The 19624-nt window shown below is 39.2% G+C and overlaps 2 protein-coding genes across 5 annotated transcripts; one reads left to right on the top strand and one right to left on the bottom strand.

Moving 5' to 3' along the window:
* Window positions 1-790: 790 nt before the first annotated feature.
* numa1 (nuclear mitotic apparatus protein 1) lies at window positions 791-15057 on the bottom strand. 2 transcript variants are annotated; one of them, XM_068584688.1, is made up of 24 exons: window positions 14920-15057; window positions 14530-14606; window positions 14304-14389; window positions 14079-14152; window positions 13783-13871; window positions 13628-13702; window positions 13420-13513; window positions 13108-13267; window positions 12628-12767; window positions 12357-12468; window positions 11910-12027; window positions 11478-11618; window positions 11165-11275; window positions 7128-11060; window positions 6759-6968; window positions 6418-6608; window positions 5594-5731; window positions 4768-4843; window positions 4142-4337; window positions 3820-3956; window positions 3023-3307; window positions 2166-2261; window positions 1730-2017; window positions 791-963 (listed from the first exon to the last, which is right to left on the bottom strand). In XM_068584688.1, the coding sequence occupies exons 2-24, from the start codon at window positions 14566-14568 to the stop codon at window positions 940-942; spliced, it is 6813 nt and encodes a 2270-aa protein (XP_068440789.1). In that variant the 5' UTR covers window positions 14569-14606; window positions 14920-15057; the 3' UTR covers window positions 791-939. The 2 variants fall into 2 exon arrangements, with proteins under 2 accessions (XP_068440789.1, XP_068440787.1); XM_068584686.1 differs by having other exon boundaries at window positions 792-963; window positions 4744-4843.
* Window positions 15058-15639: 582 nt separating this feature from the next.
* Window positions 15640-18292, top strand: lrrc51 (leucine rich repeat containing 51). Of its 3 annotated transcripts, none has more exons than XM_068584827.1 (5): window positions 15640-15734; window positions 16075-16153; window positions 16408-16613; window positions 16696-16844; window positions 17441-18292. In XM_068584827.1, exons 2-5 carry the CDS (start codon window positions 16102-16104, stop codon window positions 17574-17576), a joined length of 543 nt encoding a protein of 180 aa, XP_068440928.1. In that variant the 5' UTR covers window positions 15640-15734; window positions 16075-16101; the 3' UTR covers window positions 17577-18292. The 3 variants fall into 3 exon arrangements, with proteins under 3 accessions (XP_068440928.1, XP_068440927.1, XP_068440929.1); XM_068584826.1 differs by having other exon boundaries at window positions 15668-15734; window positions 15998-16153; XM_068584828.1 differs by having other exon boundaries at window positions 15703-15734; window positions 16033-16153.
* The last annotated feature ends 1332 nt before the right edge of the window (window positions 18293-19624 follow it).

Here is a 19624-nt window from a genome sequence, read left to right as displayed (position 1 = left end):
TGTATCAAATTACTCATCAGTTTCTAATGTGTACATGAAATATATACTCATAATCGACTTTCCGTGAGGGAGGCATTTGAGCATTTTTTGAGCATCTTACACAGCTACAGAGTAAATATCAGTGTGCGGAAACAGTTTAAACCGACAGCTTGTGCAATAAATATGCATACATATTAATTGATGCTACATTGTGGGTCTCTTATTCAGTGCCCCTCATAAAAAAAGGTGCACGGAATCTCGAGTCTATTTACACCAATCAGTAGACTGTATTTTCCTAAACAAAGTATGACCAACCACAAAAACGAAAGTTTCCTTTTATTCTGAAGGTTTTAAATGGCATACCGGAAATTTAATAGTTTCTCAATAAAAGAAGATTAAAACTTTTAGAGCATATCTATGGCTGAAAGAAACAGCAATATTCTACAAAGGTTTGTATGAATCGTAATTGTTGAATTATGGATGACTGTGGGGATCTTCTATCATCACAGCATTTTCACAGACAACTCAATCATTATAACACAAATCTCTATTAATAAAAGATAACCTGACTAAAACCAAACTGTCAGAATTAACTCAAGAAGACACTTTCTTAACCATCGGTACCATAAATCTTGGATTTGTAGAGGTAGTTGTGGGACCGTAAGGGGGGCGAACGATAATAATAATCCATCTTTGTTACAAGTGGTGGTGTCTGCATGTTGATGCCCTGACAGATGTGTATATCAAATCATGAAGTGAAGCTCTGGACCAGGCAAAGGCTCAACATATTTTTATTGACAAACATGTAAATATAATACAGAAGAAATACAATCAGATTAAGACAAGATTATGAAAAGCCCTGAAGGTCAACAATAAAAATGACACCATAGGATTTAAAAAAATAAAAGTATAATCACGAAGAACTGTAGACAATTATGAATCCAATTTGGGAACCCGTCCTCACACCTTCAACCTGCTCATCATCTGTGGAATAGAAAATATGAAAAATTGGATTAAACCATGGCTCACAGAGAAACATTTTAACACAACAAAAAATGAGTGGAAGTGGAAATCACATGCGGTTTGTGTTGTGTGACAGATGCATGTGGACCCCACATAGGTTGTTATATAAATGAAAACACCGTGACTTTTTACGGCAAGACGTGAGAACAACCAGACAGTGTAAGGAAACAAACTGCCAGTCACAAAATTACTTTAATGACCTTTCCAGAGCTCCAGCAAGATTTTCTTCCTTGAAAGACACATGCGTCTGAAAACAATTACTGAGATGTAAAAACCGAACACATTTCTTTCACAATTATGTAGTTTTGTTTAATTGGTTAGATAATGAATGAGGGACAGCCACATATAATCCACCTCTATTAGATTTAACAAATGAATCAATGCAATGTTACCAGTTTATTAGGTACACCTGTATATGTGCAGACAAAAGAGTTGGTACCGTTACTGTAAAGTAACAACCAGGCAGTTAAAGAACAATTTCAACAAATCAGTAGCACAGCATCTTCACAACCTGCTGCCATTTGATTATGAGCTGATAGAGATTGTTCATCATACTTGCTGCCTCATATGCACTTCATTTAAACAGATTTCTCACCCCTGCCACTAAACAACAAGCGGCAGGCCGGCGTTGGGGAAATGAAATGCCGACAGAAACAACTCAACCTTAACAATTATTGTTAGTGTGGCCTGTAAAAGTCTGAATGCTTTTGTCCTTGTGTGTTTTTACCTTGCGAGCGCTAGACGTCAGAGGAGACTTTGCAGACCTGCTGGTAGCTTTCTGTGCTTTGGATGCCACCTGGGGCGACTTGGAGGAGCCAATCCTGCCTGCTCGGACCACTCCAGAGTGGATGTTCTCCTGGCACTTGCGCACAGATGTCTGAGCGGGAGACTTCTTTAAACTTTTGCCTGGGGATTTTCTGGTGGAGCTGCGCAGTTTGTTCAGCCCTTTCTTCAGGTAGTTGCTGTTTTTAGGGGTGTTGTCAATACTGAACGCCATAGACTGCCTCCGATCAGCCTGAGAGAACATTGTAGGTGGAACTTAGAAAAACATGCAAAACACTCTAGATTGTGTTCCATCATAAAAACACAAATAAAATAATTTTGTCATTGTCACGGCTTCCAATTATACCAAAATTATTGGTGCGTGTGTATAATAAACTCACTGGACTGAGGGCAGGGTGAAGGCGAGAGCTTGAAGGGCCACTGATCTGGTTTCTGGGACTGAGTGGACGTGGGAAGCAGCTGGCCTTCACCTTTTTCTGTCAGATGAAGAAGAAAAAAAAGGGAGACATGTTAACAAATAAGGTTTCAGGGAGTTCAATTTCCGATTCATGGTCATTTATATTAGCATTAAGAGTAAGCTTTCAGATTATTAAGGAAATAAGAAACCAATCCAAAAGCCAGACCACTGTTACTGGAGAACGCTAACAAAAAGTGCTAGTCCACTTTTCACATACTCCTGTAACAAACATTTTTAACACTGATCACTCAAACTTGATCTTTTGGGTAGTGCAAAAGTCATGGACTTTCTGACAGGATATGATTGTAGGACTTAAAAAGTCAATTTGTATTTCTAAACGTCAAGTAACTACATTGTCAATAAGTTGAAGGAAAATAATTATGTAAAATTGTAGGCTATGAAACATCAACTTTTCTTTAGTCAAGCTAAACCATTAAAGTTCATACACATTTTGATCAATGGATTTCCATGACTTTCAACCAAAGTTCTATGACTAAACATTTTGTGAAAGCATACACAGTATACATTAAATGACACAAATGAATAAGACAATAGTTTGATTAAAAGATTAAACATTTATATACATGCCTGTATGCATGCTTATATTTTTTGTGTCTTTCTTTTAAAAGCATATTAATTATTTAGAACTCAGTGTAAATGAACATAACAAATTTCCATGACATTTTTTCAAATCTTTTGGGAATAAATTTTTGTCTCAGACTTTTCCATGACCGTAAGACCCCTGAACAAATATTCCTGTAAGTTTGAATGGGAACAAACCTCAGGTGAAGTTTGATGCATCGACAAGGTCGATGAAGCACGCTTTGTGCCTTTCAGCTGAGAGGAGCCGACAGTTTTTGACGGCAGCTGGCCAGGCATCAAAGACAGGCGGTGTGAACGGGTACTGGCAGCGACACCTGAGTATCCCGGCATGAAGGAGTGCCGATGGGAGGCTAGAGAGTCGTGCAGCTGGCCAGGCATCATGGACGCCCGACGGATTGTGTCAGATGGTTCACCCATACGGAGTTCTTCGTCTGTGAAAACGAATGTACTGCTACGGCAAGTCTAAAAGAACAGAGACAGAGAGTTAATAAAAAACAAGTGGGAAGAGAAAAAAAACTTTCAGGAAGCGCAATCAATTGTAACACTAAGTTTCATTATATTATATTTCTGATTACGGCAATATGCTGGACCCGAGGGTTAGGCCTGCATCTTGTGTAGTACCTTACTGCATTGGTGTGTGTACGTTTGAATAAGAGGCACTACATAAATTCAGTCCATTTACAATGTTTAAACGAGGAATTTGCCCAACTACTCGCTTGCTCAAGTGGTCAACAACTAAAACCATTTGAAGTTGCTGAGGGAAGTAGTGACTACTGGTGGAGAATCTGGTTTTAGGCCAGTATCGTATTTACAGTAGTGACTTACTGTATGAGGAGCTCACTGTTCGTATGTATCTTTGGTGCCACAACAATCCCCTGTGCATTATTTCTCTATTTTTACACTGTTCTGACTCCTACTATGCAACTGTATTCCTGTCATGGTCAGTGTGCATGCAAGTGTCATTCTCTACTAACTTCGGACTCCACAGGGTAGCTGCTCTTTAGATGAGGAAGGCAGGCCTTGTTCCTGGCCTGGAGCTCAGCAATCCTCCGCCAATCATCAGGTGCCCCTTCGGGCTCGTTCTCTACCCCCGCACAGAACGTACTAGCAGCTGAAAACAACGGATGTAAAAGAAAAAAAGAAGAAAAAAAAGAGTTACGTACACACCAACTGTAATACCCATCTGGGTAAGTAAGTAATTACTAGTACATCTGCCTTCTAAATGTTCACAATTCAAAGTTTAATCTCAATTTTGTCCCTTTTTTAATTTTTTTAAAGATACATCATGAAACTTACGCTGTGAATGGATTGTGCTGCGTCTGTAACCTGGAAGACCGATGAGCTGGTCGCTGGCAGAGCTGGTCATTTTGGCAGGTGTGTCAAACGGCTCCAAAGGCACGGGCCGTGCAGAGTGAGCACTGGAGAGGTTTGGTTGGGAGCGAGCAGAGGGCAGACTGTAGAAGGTCTCATCTTCACTGCTGCCTGGTGTTTTCTACGATAGGAGTTCAACAATCACTTATGGCTACAATGATACTTGAGTTGAGGTGTGGAAATGTTTTCAAAAAGGGCAATTTTAAACATTTGGGTTCAGGCATTTAAATAAATCTTTACACTGCTAGAGTGTACTGGGACCAGTACTCCCAACAACATGAAGGGTACACAGAGTTCTTTAATTACAATTATAGTTATAGCAGGATGGTTCAAACCTTGCAATGTTAAATGTAACAAATTAAGAGTTGAAATAAAGTGGGCTGAACCTTTTAAAATGCACAAATAATCCAATGTCATCATAATGACTACATTTGAAAAATAGTGAGAAAGAACCCATTGTGATTATCCAAATGTAGCGTGTGCATTATTGTGAACATGCAGTAAGTGTGCTAGTGAGAATCTTCCACCTTGGTCATGGTGATGTTAATAACCTGTGTGGTCCTGCGTCGTTTTACAGATGAAGTTGGATTTTTACAGGTTGAATCCATCTCCATTCTTTGCTCTGTCCTGAAAACCAAAAGAACTCAATAGGAGCGTATGGAGAAAACACAATAATTCTGGTTTCACTAGAATCAGGAAATTGTCTGTATAAGCTCCGAAAATGGCCTCGAAATAAAATATAAAAACACATTTTAAATACCAGCAAAAAATGAACTCTAGGGGAGCTGCAGGTGGAGTATTAGTTTCTGCATGGTTATGACCTGGAGTCAGGACACCTTTTGGGTCTTGCATAACTCACATTATTATAAGCCATACTTAAAAAGTATTCAAACAATTGTAAATCATACGTTTACGTTGTATATTGAATTACTTCTACAGTCATATGCTTTAAAAGCTGTTGTCACTAACAACTGATTATAGTTTCAGCTAATCAAGATTTTTAACTGGTCTCAAAGAGACAAGTTAAATGCAATCATACAAGTGTTTCGTTAAGACAGGGCACTTTTACATTCAGTTTGAAATATGACTTTACTGATTAAAGGTTTTGATGTCTTGAAATAATAAAAAAATACAAGGAATACAAACAAGAAAAGGCTGCCATATATAAACCCAACAATATTTTCTAAACACATGTGAGCATACTTTTATAAAAAGGTAATGTAGTTCAAAGAAGGCTGAGTAAAGATAAGAAATTCCTAACTGCAGACATGAGTGTCTTTAAATTGAACAGCCACCACTCTCACTCACTCAATGAATGAAAACAGAAAAACCTCCTAAAAAAATAAGGTGGCTATTATGTGAAACTGTGTGACATACCTGTTGATCTGTCTAGTGTTTATAGGTGTAAAATACAGGGTTTCCAGTGAGTCCGCCTGTAGACCTCTGCGTTTGGCTGCCAAACGCTCTGAACTGCGAACAAGCGGTGTGCTTGATACATCAGGCGCTGAAAGTTTTCTGCAAAAGAGTAAGAAAGAGTATTGTAAAAGAGTGCAGTCACAATATAGTCACACTTGGCCTCCGGTTTAAGATTTGATGGCTCTTCAGTGTTTACTTTGTTGGGAGCACGGGAAACAAAATAATTATCAAGGCCAAAAGACAACCTTCAGGGACATTAGGACAATGGGAACATCTTGTGAGGCACAAAGTCAAGTTTATTTGACAAAAGTCAAAAATTGCACGATTAAACAGGTAAAAAAGTTGGTTTGGTTGAATTTGTTCAATGTGTCATATTTATGGCATGAATTGTTCATTTGTATTTACTTGAACCACTCTAGAGTGAAAAACTACAATCTTTTCCTAACCTCAAAACTACACTTTCGAGGCAAGTTGAACTTATAAATGTGGCTGAAACTGAATCAAAATTTGTTTTAACATAACGAAGATTTCCTCGCATATCTAGCTGTAGCATAAATACTGGATACCGCTATCGTTACAGCCGACATACCCGGAGAGCAAACAAATGACCAGAAAATAATCCATATACCATTTCTTTAAAAAAAAAAAAAGCACAAAAAAAAAGACTAGAAAGAAATAACATTTTGAATGGATGTTTTAGTAGTATTTTGGCTTTACTCACATGATTAACTAAAGTAGCTGCAGCCCTAAAAGATGGCATGCTACTTAACTGAGAGGTGTATTACCTTGTGTTGTTCAGAGAGTCTTCCAGAGAGCTCTGGTCCAAGCTGTCGGAGCTCTTGGTTCTCGTCACCTGTGCTCTTGTGTCAACACCTGAGTGTGCAAAGGGAACCTCCAAGTAACACGACCCTGCTGCACTTCTTTCGTAACCATGAATCTTATTCTGTTCCCGCAGGTTACGGTCCGCAAAAGCCAGCTAAAAAATAAAAAGAGAACAACATTTAAGATCAGCAGCAAATGTGCAATCAAAATTCCTTGAAATTTAAACGTTTCAATGTTGTTGTTTTTAACAGTATTTTAAAGAAACAGTGTCTCTGTTCTCACGTCTCAAAAAAACATTACCAACCTGTGCCTCCAAACTAGCCACCCTGCTTAAAAGTGCCTTCTCATTGGTTTGGGCCTTGTCCAAATCCAGTTGAAGCAGCTGGTTTTCCGTGGTAGTAGCCTTTACTTCTTGCTCTTTAACCACCAAGGAATGCTTGAGTTCAACCACCTCTCCATGGCTTTCCTGGAGAAGCTGTTTCTTTCCATTGTAATGACTCACTGCCTTCTCCATCTGCGGCATTGTGATAAGAAAACATATCTTCGCATGAATGTCTTAGTTCAAACTACTTGTCTGACAACACCAAACAGACAAACCAAACAAGTATACAAATGAAACTGCGGTGCAAAACAAGTAAGCACTAAAACCAAATTGTGTTACGTTATGACCAACCTGTGCCTTGTAGTGTTCCATAGCCACCGATTTCGCTGAGAGCTCTTCCTGCAGGTCTCGCGTCAGCGTTTCAATTTCCTCTGCTTTTTCTTTCGCTTTCAAGAGTTTCTCTTCTTTTTGTTCCATTTCCAAGATTTCTATTTTTTGCTGAAGCACAGATTCGTGTTGCTCTTTAATGTGGAGCTGCTCCTTTAGCCCTCTCACCTCCTCTTTGGACATTGTGATGATTTTTTTAAATTGTCCCTTTTCCTGAGCAATCTCCATTTCTTTCTGAGTCAACAGGTTTACTTTAGCCTGAATCTGTTTTTTTGTAGTCTTCAAGGATTCGTTCAAACTCTGGACTTGGTCCTTAAGAGTTTGGATTTCATTGTGTAGCACTTGTGATTCATTACAGCTCTCGATCTTAAGCAGGTCTACCTCGCCCTCTTTAGTTTGGATTTCTTCCCTCAGTCGATTGACCTCCTCCTGAAGAGCGGCACTTTGCTTTCCAAGTGTCTCAATCTTCAAAGTGCTGTCTTGCTCCTGCTTGGCCATCAAATCTTCTTTGGCTTGAATTTGGTTCTTGGAGACCTTGAGAGAATTAGTCAGACTTTCAATCTCTTGCTTAAGCAATTCAGAATGTGTAGTGTTCTCAGTCTTTAGCTGAATCAATTGCTCGTCCTTAGCATGAATCTCGGTATTCAGCATCTTCACCACATCTTGAGATGATACCATCTGCGTCTGGAGTGACTCCATATCCCGAGTGCTCTGCAGTTGCTGTTCAGCAAACAGATCGTCGTTGGATTGTAAATCGTTCTCTGCATTCTCCAGTGAGGAACGAAGACACTCAACCTGTTTCTTTAAATCTTGTATTTCTTGATGCAACAAAGCTGACTGTACTGAGCCGTCAGTCTTCAGTAGTCTCATCTGTTCCTCTTTAGCTTGGATCTGCTCTTTCATCTCTCTCACCTCTTCCTCAGAAGATGACAGTTGCTGCTGCAGAAGCTCCTTCTCACGAGCACCATCCTGCTCTTGTTTGGTGAGGGAGTCACCCATTTCAGCGAGGTGTGTTTTTAGACAATTGATTTCTTGCTGTAGCATGTCAGAATGTGTGGCGCCTTCTCTTTCTAGTGTGGCCAGTTGTTGCTCTTTAGTATGGATCTCCTCCCTTAGCCCTCTCACCTCCTCTTTAGATATTGTGATCAATTTTTCAAATTGTCCCTTTTCCTGAGAAATCTCCATTTCTTTCTGAGTAAGCAGATTTACTTTAGCCTGAACCTGCTCTTTTGTAGTCTTCAAGGATTCGTTCAAACTCTGGACTTGGTCCTTAAGAGTTTGGATTTCATTGTGTAGCACTTGTGACTCATTGCAGCTCTCGACTTGAAGCAGGTCTACCTCGCCCTCTTTAGTTTGGATTTCTTCCCTCAGTCGATTGACCTCCTCCTCAAGAGCGGCACTGTGCTTTCCAAGTGTCTCAATCTTCAAAGAGCTTTCTTGCTCCTGCTTGGCCATCAAATCTTCTTTGGCTTGAATTTGGTTTTTGGAGACCTCAAGAGAATTAGTCAGGCCTTTTATTTGTTCATTCAAACTTTCAATCTCTTGCTGGAGCAATTCAGAATGTGTAGTGTTCTCAGTCTTTAGTTGAATCAATTGCTCTTCCTTAGCATGAATCTCTGTATTCAGCATCTTCACCACATCTTGAGATGATACCATCTGCGTCTGGAGTGACTCCATATCCCGAGTTCTCTGTAGTTGCTGTTCAGCAAACAGATCGTCCTTGGATTGCAAATTGTTCTCTGCATTCTCCAGTGAGGAACGAAGACACTCAACCTGTTTCTTTAAATTTTGTATTTCTTGATGCAACAAAGCTGACTGTACTGAGCCGTCAGTCTTCAGTAGTCTCATCTGTTCCTCTTTAGCTTGGATCTCCTCTTTCATCTCTCTCACCTCTTCCTCAGAAGATGACAGTTGCTGCTGCAGAAGCTCCTTCTCACGAGCACCATCCTGCTCTTGTTTGGTGAGGGAGTCACCCATTTCAGCGAGGTGTGTTTTTAGACAATTGATTTCTTGCTGTAGCATGTCAGCATGTGTGGCGCCTTCTCTTTCTAGTGTGGCCAGTTGTTGCTCTTTAGTATGGATCTCCTCCTTTAGCCCGCTAACCTCCTCTTTAGATATTGTGATCAATTTTTCAAATTGTCCCTTTTCCTGAGAAATCTCCATTTCTTTCTGAGTAAGCAGATTTACTTTAGCCTGAACCTGCTCTTTTGTAGTCTTCAAGGATTCGTTCAAACTCTGGACTTGGTCCTTAAGAGTTTGGATTTCATTGAGTAGCACTTGTGACTCATTGCAGCTCTCGACCTTAAGCAGGTCTACCTCACCCTCTTTAGTTTGGATTTCTTCCCTCAGTCGATTGACCTCCTCCTCCAGAGCGGCACTTTGCTTTCCAAGTGTCTCAATCTTCAAAGAGCTTTCTTGCTCCTGCTTGGCCATCAAATCTTCTTTGGCCTGAGTTTGGTTCTTGGAGACCTCAAGAGAATTGGTCAGGCATTTTATTTGTTCATTCAGACTTTCAATCTCTTGCTTGAGCAATTCAGAACGTGTAGTGTTCTCAGTCTTTAGCTGAATTAATTGCTCCTCCTTAGCATGAATCTCTGTATTCAGCATCTTCACCACATCTTGAGATGATACCATCTGTGTCTGAAGTGACTCCATATCCCGAGTGCTCTGCAGTTGCTGTTCAGCAAACAGATCGTCCTTGGATTGCAAATCGTTCTCTGCATTCTTCAGTGAGGAACGAAGACACTCAACCTGTTTCTTTAACTCTTGTATCTCTTTATGTAGTAGTTCTGACTGCTGTGAACTTTCAGTTTTCAAAACGTTCATCTGTTCTTCTCTAGTTTGGATTTCCTCATTCATGCGCCTTACCATCTCTTCAGAAGCAAACAGTTGTTGCTGCAGGGCCTCTGTCTGATGAGCACTTTGCTGCTCCTGCTGTATAAGCATATCTTTATGAGTCTGAACTTGGTCTTCAGTCTTTCTGAGCGAGTTATTCAGATGTTCTAGTTGGCCTTTGAGACCTGTAATCTCTTGCGCCAGCAATTCAGACTGTTGAGAGCTTTCCTTCTTGAGAATATCAAGCTGTTTGTTTTTTATCTGTATTTCTTTGTTTAACTTCTGAATCTCCTCTTCGCAGGTTACAATCTGTTGTTGGAGTACCTCTCTTTGTTGGACATTCTCTTGTTGGGTTTTAGACAGTAGGTCTTGCTTGAGTTGAATTTCCTGCTCAGCTTGTTTGAGAAACGAGCTAAGGTCTTCCACTTGGGCGGTTAGGCTCTGGATTTTATTACAGAAAATGTCTTGGTCATTAGACTTCTCCAGGAGTAATTTGGCAAGCATTTCCTCCTTATTTTGAATTTCATTTTTGCTGTTTTGGGTTTTATCTGTAAGAATGGAAACTTCTTTTGTGAGATTATCAATTTGTTGGTCTTTATCAGCCAAGAGAGAACTGGCAGCAGACAACTTTGTCTCAAGATATTTCACATTTTCTTCAGTCTGGAGCAAAAAGCCTTCCTTCTCTTTCTTAATTTCCTTTAGTTTTTCAATTTCTTGTTCACACGCAGCAATTTGCTGTTGTAGTTTGGTCATCTGCTCAGTTTTCTGCTGCTCAACTTGCTCAAGTTGATTCTTGAGATCCTGGATCTCTTGCTGAATGACTGCTCTCTGCTCAGTGATCTCCTTTTTCAATTTGTCTAAAATGTCATCTTTGGCTTGAATAATTGCATCAGTTTGGGCTTCCTGTTTCTTTAGGAGCTCTTTTTGTTGATCAATTTCGTGCTGATACTCTGCCAGCTGCTGTGTTTTGGCCACAATCTCCACCTCAGCCTTTTTTAGGGAGCAAAATGTGCTCTCCAGCTCATTCTTTAAACCATCGAGTTCAAAGTCAAACATTTCTCTCTATAAATTAAAGAGGAGAACACAATTAGTAGCCATCTAATTCAAAATAGATTAATTATATTTGATGAACAAGCTTTTCTGAATTAAATATAGAATCACATTACCTTTACAGGCCCCATGTTTTCTCCCACTTCTTGCTCAGTGGCCCTCTTAAGTTCTTCCTCCAAACAAGAAATCTTTCCTTGCAGGATCTGAATTTGTTCAGTTAGTAGCTCCTGAGAAACAAAGAGGAGCATATTACATTATGAAACCCTTTGAGAAGAAAGACAATTCAATACAGTAATGGAAATGTAGAATATTGATTCTAATCACGACAAAACTTGGATGATTGTTTAATTTACTTCAAGCGGATACAACCGGAATCAGAGTCAAAGATAAAATAAAATCCGTTTCTAGCATTTCTTGTGACTGATTTACCTTTTCAGAGGTAGCGTGGGTAAGTTCAGCCTGTAGCTGGCCTGTTTTGCTTCTCCACTCTTCCTGAGCGGATGCTTGGGTTTCTGTCAGCCTGCCAACTTCTGCCTCAAATATGGCCAGCTGTGAACACACAGTTCTCACCTGCAAAAATATTAAAAGAAAGCCTTTACAATCTGTACCAAGTTAAAGTTTTGATGCCAACATTGACACATGTGACTGTGAAAGGGTTATTACTCGTGTTAACCCCACTCAGACTTGCATATTCCCCAAATGTACAAGCATGTTAGTTACATCTTAGTTTAGGAGATGTTTGCTAATGATGTTAACTATTTAAAGGATGTTCAACTGGCACATGACTATTACTGATTGTTTACTCACTTCAGATGAGATTGGAAAAGAGACTGCATTGAACAGAGAAAACTTTTTCCTTACCTGGGATGAGAGTACACCATTTTCGTCTGACAGCTCATCCACTTTGCGCTCCATAAGTGAGGAGTTACTCTTGAAGTCTTTATTTTGCTTTAACATGTCATTAAGACGAACTTGTAACCTAAGATAGAAAAACAGTTTCTTTAATTACTTTCATAACAAATTCTTACTGTTTTGGACAGATTATATAATTAAATAAATCATTTCTTCAGCAAAATGTGAGACTTGTGAAAGATTATCGTATTGCTTCGAGAACAATGTTATATTTTATCAAACCACCCTTAATTTATAAGTTCAGCAGAGCTGTTACGACTTGCATTACGAATAATAATATTCGCAAACGCAAGTTTAACAAACATATTTCATGCTGTTAGCTCTGTGAAGTTTTAATAAATAAGCCTTAATTACAGCTCGACAAAAAGAAAAGAATCACCACCCTTGGATACTTACATGTCGTTCTTGGTCTGAAGCTCATTGAGCTGTTCCCTGATAACGTTCTCCTGATCATCTTCCTCTTGTTTTATTTTATCCAGGTGATACTGCAACTGGTTAATATGGGACTCTGATGAAAACAAAGTACCGGTAAGTGTAAAACATCCTTTTATTTGAAGAGAAACAAAAAACATACACGAAAAGGCAGAAAACATTATAATGCACAGAACTTTTTTTTTAAATCAAACTAAATAACAATGTTTTTTATCCAAATACTTAAATGCAGTACCTCTCTGTGCAATGAGTGCAAGTTTGCTGGCCAGCTCCCTCTCCAACCCATCTCTGTAGTCTCTCTCCTTGATCATCTGCCGTTGAACCTTCCTCAATTGAAATTTCGGTGTGTTCATAATTTCCTGCAGAGGAGACTTGCTGTGGGAATAAAAACAGATCAGGCAAGGTTAAGAATAATAGTCAAATCACAATAACAGCCAATGGATTTACATAAATGGATATAAAATGACTACCATAGCATGTACAGTATGTTCAGTATATGTTGTCATGAAATGCAACTGCACAAAGTGAGCCATTTTGTCATAGTTAATGAAACATGAAAGAATAGAAACAATGTTTATGTGAAAAACGTCTCGGAAAGAGTTTCAATTGATCAATACCCACACCAATGTTTTGATTACTGTGTACTTAAAATTGCCTTCACATTTCATGTATATGATAAACACTGTGTTGAAAACCTTCAAATTGACACTGGTACCTGACTGAGGAAGAAGCCACAGTTTGCATGTCCAGAAATTGGATTGTTTGTGTGCGGTGGAAGACGGGGGACTCGTCATCTGAAAATGACGAGACGGTCGACACATTGGAGGACGAGGTGGTTTCCGATCTCGCAAATATTTCGCGGGGAACAGGCAAATCTGAAATTTATGAGGAAACACGATTTTATACATTTTACAGCTTGCATTCTAACAAGCAAGCTGGTTCTATACAGCAGAAGGTGTGTGACACTACTGTCTCTTACTATGGTATTGCATGAAGAAATGAATGATTCAACAAATATTTCACTTACATTTCTTTGACAAATGGGCGTCCAGTCCTTTGCCTAAATAAACGCAGCCGTCGCTCTCCATCACAAAGGAACCCGTTAGGTTTGCTATCTCTCGCTAACAGATGAGTGGGAATATATATAAATTAACACAGAATTATTGATAGCACAACATGTGATGCATCTCATTGGTACACACATGACAATTAATAACAAATCAGGGAACGCTTACCTCTACGTCGCATTCCAACATGCTCAGAGTCAAGCGTTCATTCATTATGTCATGGTATACAAGCAGCAAAAGCACCTGGTGGTAACACAAAGAATGGGTGAGAAGGTGCCTTTGTTTTTCTTAAGTATTTTTAGTATTTTTATTAAGTCTTGTACCTTTGCAATTTCGGTGGTTAGGTTGATACCACCTCTTATGTTGTCCCAAGACAATGAAGTTCCTTTGGTTGAACTAAATCTGCAATCCTCTAATAAATAAATTAAAAATACAAATAATTATTATCCAAGCAATATACAACATCCGTCTTAACTGTGAGACTTTAAGAGTAAATGAGAAAAAGTGATTCTCAAGGTTTGTCTTCTTTACACTGTCTGGCAGTTGTACAGGTGCAAGAGGACACATTCAGACCACACCCAATAGGCATATTTTAAAAAGGTTACATGAAGAAACTCACTTTCCACAAAGTCTGCAATAACCTTGAATCTATCCTCAATGGAATTGCTGAAACAGGAATTGGGTTCCTTTTTCCTGCGATGAAACAAAGGTGAAACTTGAATCAAATGGCGTTTTTTTCCCCAAAAAATAAACAATAATGCTAACAGGAGAAGCATGTTTCAACAGTCATTGGCCGTTCCCTGTTTACACAAGGCAAGCATTTCAACTCATTGCTTCTACTTACAGCTTAAAAATAACTTCCAGTAGGACTTCCCCATCTTTTAAATCGGAAATAGTTACCGGTATTTCAGACAGTTTTATGGTATTGACCTGCAAAAAGATAATTTGATAAATTGGTTAGATACAATCCATCCATCTACTTGATCAAACGCTAATACAATCCATCAGACTTCAAGCTTCGCTTGAGTCAATGCATTTACACAATAAAATGCACGTTACTATCTACTCACCCAGCTGAGAAGAGCCTTAACACCCAAGTTAATGGCCATCTTGGCTGAACCCTGAGCTATCTCAAAGAGATTTCAACCTGGAAGACAAAAAAAAGAGTCTAAACAAGCGTATTAGCTCTCTTGCGTTGTCAAGCAAACGAACGAGCACATATAACGCTACATTTAGCTGTGCTTAATCACATTCACATATTGATATCCACAACTAGCTAAGATAACTTTAATTAAGTTACGTTAGTTTAAAGTCAGACCGTCGCGTTGAGCTAAAGTTAGTATGCCCCTAACATTAACCAAAATTCGTTGGTTACAGTAACGTCAGCTGTAATTTATTAAAGGCTAGTTCATTCTTAAATAGATATTTTTACAACATGTTGCTTTCCAGCAGTGACTCACCTTTGAAGACGTTGGCCTTTTATCTGTATCGTATTTATCCGTCCTGTGAAAAGACATGCAGTCCCTGCGTCTTTCTCCACGAAGCTACAGCTACGAGATAAACACAGTCGCATGAGAATCCAGACAAAATTCAAAAACGGTGGCAGAAGATTAAACCAGCCAATCCGTGTTCAGCTAAAGACGCGTCTGAAAATAAGCCACGTTCATTGGTTTAAAAGCCGGAAGTAGAGTATACGTTGCACTTGTTTTTGCGTCAGCGTCAGTCTGATGCAGCGGGTCCAACCAGTTCTAAAACTGGTGCAGACTGCCGACTCCGCCCCCCCAAGTGGATTTCGGTGTACGCCGGAGTAGAAATAAAAAGTATTTCTATCAAACGAGAGAAACGTCATACACACCGTGATATAAACAAATGGTTTTGATTAAGAAATTATTAATATTCATAGTACAGTATACATAAATTAGTGGGGAAATGCATTTTTATTGTTATCTATTTACACACACACACACACACACACACACACACACACACACACACACACACACACAAACCTATATATATATATATATATATATATATATATATATATATATATATATATATATATATATATATATATATATATATATATATATATATATATATATATATATAAACCCTCACTACAAATCCCATAATCTACCTGTTCGTTTCCTTGGAAACGCATTGTTTTCTCTTCGCCAGGTAAATGTACGCGTAGCTTGCTACCTTGAGAACGGGTTTCTGGATAACCGGAGCTGAACAGCGTGTTGCCATTATAACGTTTCGTAGTTTAGTGGTACGTATATTTTCTTGATTTTTGTTGTTCTGAGTTTGTACTCACGGTTAAATGCACTTATTGTTAGTCGCTTTGGATAAAAGCGTCAGCTAAATTACATGTCATTTAATGTAATGTATATGATAATTCTGATTAATCAGTCTCATAGCATAATGATGCAGAACCCAATAACTGCAGATAGTGTATTGCAAATCCAGGATATAGCCAATAATGTCAGCAACTTAATTATAACCAAGCTATGCATGTTTTTTTTTTCCGAACAGTTTGATTAAATTAACTGTGTGTTATGATTACTCAGTCAGTTGACTCTACAGTGATTCATCATTACGTCCTCACACAGGTGAGTGAATCTATTCCAGGTGGGAATATGTACGGAGCTCCAGTGGATTTATCCTTCAAACACATCAGCAGTTTGGAAGGTAGCACAGGTTTTTTAGCTTTCCTAGAGTACTTTTTTTTTTTACTTCCTATATTTTTGCTATAACATTACTCTGTTTGGGACATATTGTACCTTAAAAGCTGTGCATTACAGTGAACTATAGTATACTTAACATAATCATATAGAATAACTGAAGAAGACATTTTAGTATATCTCTGTAAATAGTTTGTAATGTCTAAAAATACAAACCTAAGCATTTGATTCACCAAATGAATGCATAACCAAACTTCTCAGACGCATGGACAGAGGAACCCAGCAGCAGTCTGCGACCTTTAAAGAAAAATTCAAAGATGAAGTACCTAAGCTGCTCCCTTCGTCTCAATAACAACAACGTCGCTGACCTTCACAACCTCCAGAGGACTGTAAACCACTTCCTGGCTGAGCCGTCACAGCTCGCCTGGCTGGACCTTTCATTCAACAAGTTATCACACATAGATCAAGTAAGCGTGTTTTCCAGAAACAGTCGCTTAGCTGTTTTTTCTATCACAGTAAACCTGCAACGTGTGTGTGCTTGTGTTCCAGGCTTTGTGCGAGCTCCATGAACTGCGTGTCTTGTATCTCCACGGCAATAACATTTTTATTCTGTCAGAGGTGGACAAGCTGGAAGTGCTACCATATCTACATACAATCACTCTGCATGGAAATATTATCGATACCAACAAGGCTTACAGGTTGAGAATTACCTTCAAATTTGCCCCAGACACAAGTCTTGCTTAGCTGTAAGATGTTTGTATGTGAGATACTTTCACTACTCAGACATTGTGTGCTTCTTTATTAAAACTTAACGAGAATGTGCATGGTGACAATAAGCCTCCAGTAATAATCCACAACTGCTGACAAATTCAGCACTCCCTACTGTCATACAGTAGAGGGGCAGAATGAGTTTAATAACATTGTGTCTATGAGAGGCACAAATGCTTCGCAAACACGTAGGTGCATAACAGGTGCTTGAATGCAGATCAAGCTCATATTACAGTACACAACCTAGTCTGCACAGCAACACCGTTTACAACACACACACACACACACACACACACACACACACACACACACACACACACACACACACACACACAGTCAGAGGGGCTGCTGGTTAAATCTATTCAAATGACCTGGTTTCTCATGATTCGTGGGATTACAATATATAGTATACAGTGTAGCACCAGTAAAGTGAAGATATGGTCTGCTTTCAACATTTAGTTTCACATACAGATTGTATCTAAACTATCTAGTGCACAGGCATGATTATGTATTTTTGTGCATTCAGGAATCGTGTGATTTCTGCTCTGCCTCAATTGAAGACGATGGACTTCAGTGCCGTGACACTCCAGGAGCGAGTTATGGCAAAGATTTGGCATCTGGGCAACAAACGCTGCAGAGGCAGCAAGGGGACGCTACAGTGAACGCTGGCTCGACCCCATCGTGGTGTGTTGAGACCAGTTTCACCCAATTGCCCGCGGTCCACATCCACTGCTTGAAAACCTAACATTGTGTTTCTCTGTATATCTGTGGTGAAACCAGCACTGTATTTAACTTTGAGTCTACTATTTGCAGAAACTAACATTTTTTTTAAACCCCATTTTATCAAGTGATACATTTCACTGAACCATCCTGAGATACTGGCTGTGACATATTGTAAATGCCCACACATTCTATGAATATTGTTGCAATTCTGGAATATTTTAATGGATTATTCTTTTGTAACAAAGTGGCAGACCAGTTATTTATTTTTAATGACTTTCTCTGCAGCATTATCAAACAAGCATTTCCCGTGTGGACTTAAGACAAATGTATTATGTTGAAAATCTTTAATGAATTAATTAAACCAAAAGAAAATAAAAAAAACCTTAAAACTTTTTGGTACTAGCCTAAGATATTACAAACATATTTCAGGTAGTATAACACATTTGAGTAACAAACAAAACAGAAAAAAATGCCAAGAACCCATCGGAAAAAAGCTCAAATCAATTGCGTGGTTGAAATAATCACAGCCTTGCAGATTATCCCTTTAGAGACTCCAGAGCAGCTCACCCTGTTCCCTGCACACGCATAGTCATGTGCTCTCTGCCAAAGAGCAGATAAACATTTAAAAACACAAATAAATAATCACAAAAAGTTCTCAGATCATTTTATCTGCCGTGGTACATAGATTGTTAGCGCACCCCGACTCTGCTACAATGGTTAGTTTCTGATTAATATGAACAACTCAATCATATTACAATCGGCAGCGGAAAGCTTTGTTTAAAAGCCAACAGATGCAGTCCTTAAAAGTTTTCTCGTGTTTCATAAAAGCATGTATTTATCCCCACAAGATCTTAGCCAATCCTGATCATCATGAACTCTCTCACAAAACGAGGAACTTCATACAATCCGTCATCTGTTTTTATATTCAATCAGAAAATTCTGTACAAAAGGCGGCATGAATGCATGATACCCATCACTGCAACCTCTACACACCAACCCCCTTCATTTCTGTATGCCTCCACTGCTATCAAATGTGTTACGTTCTGGGATTGTATTTAAAGAGTCTGCTAGCTTTTTTTTTGTGCGAGAAAACTGCAAGAGGACACATTACTGTCTGTAAACTCGAGAACATGTGACCAAAGAAAGCTCATTTTCCTTCTTCTCTGTGACATTAGTAGGCCCACTCAGCACCCTCCTGCTTGTGTTTGCATCCTCACACACCAGAGGACACCAGTCAAATGTCAGGTCACTCATATTTTAGCCTCAACTGGAATAACAGATTACACACTGGACAACCAATCACCAATCCAACCCATCTCACTGTCCGTTTTTAAGCGTCATTACGGTGCAATGGCAGGTTGGTTTACTGGTTCATGTTTAGGTTGTAGTGAGACATGACTCTTGGTGCAGTGTGACTCCAGATTACTGTGGGATGTTTGATGGTCAAATCTCACTAGCACACATCAGATCTATAGCATTACAATCTTCTAAATTATAATGGCCTCTTAACCCATAGACTAATTTTTCTGGCTGCTCTTTTCTACATTTTTCCCTGGGACAAAAGAACAGAATTAAAGACATATGAATGGCAAACTTTGTGTTGGAAGTTTTCCTCCTGGTAAACGGTTAAAATATCCAACCATTGCACTTGCACCTATGGTACTTGTTCCTTGCCACAGAGATTCCTAATTTCTCCTGTTACAGTGAAGATCCTTTCAAGCATGTACACCAATAGCCTATGCATTGCATCAAAAACCATACAGCTCTGTCCCACGTGAATAAACTATGCACTGTTCCATGTCATCACAGTCTGGGGGTGCCAAGTTACCCTTGTTTGTCCAAGTATACAGGCTCGGGAAACTAACAAAATATAGATACTGAGACTGTCCTGTAACCTGTGATCCACGTACAGAGGAGGCCTTGTTGTTGTACATATGAGCGCACACCCCAATGGCCCATCTACAGTCGAACGGCTTCCATTGCCCAT

The sequence above is a fragment of the Clinocottus analis genome, unplaced genomic scaffold, assembly GCF_023055335.1.
Source record: "Clinocottus analis isolate CAN_PGR_092001 unplaced genomic scaffold, fCliAna1.0.p SCAF_2, whole genome shotgun sequence".
Classification (NCBI taxonomy): Eukaryota; Metazoa; Chordata; class Actinopteri; order Perciformes; family Cottidae; genus Clinocottus; species Clinocottus analis.
Note: the sequence above shows the minus strand (reverse complement) of the source record. Positions and strands in the feature narration are given on the sequence as shown.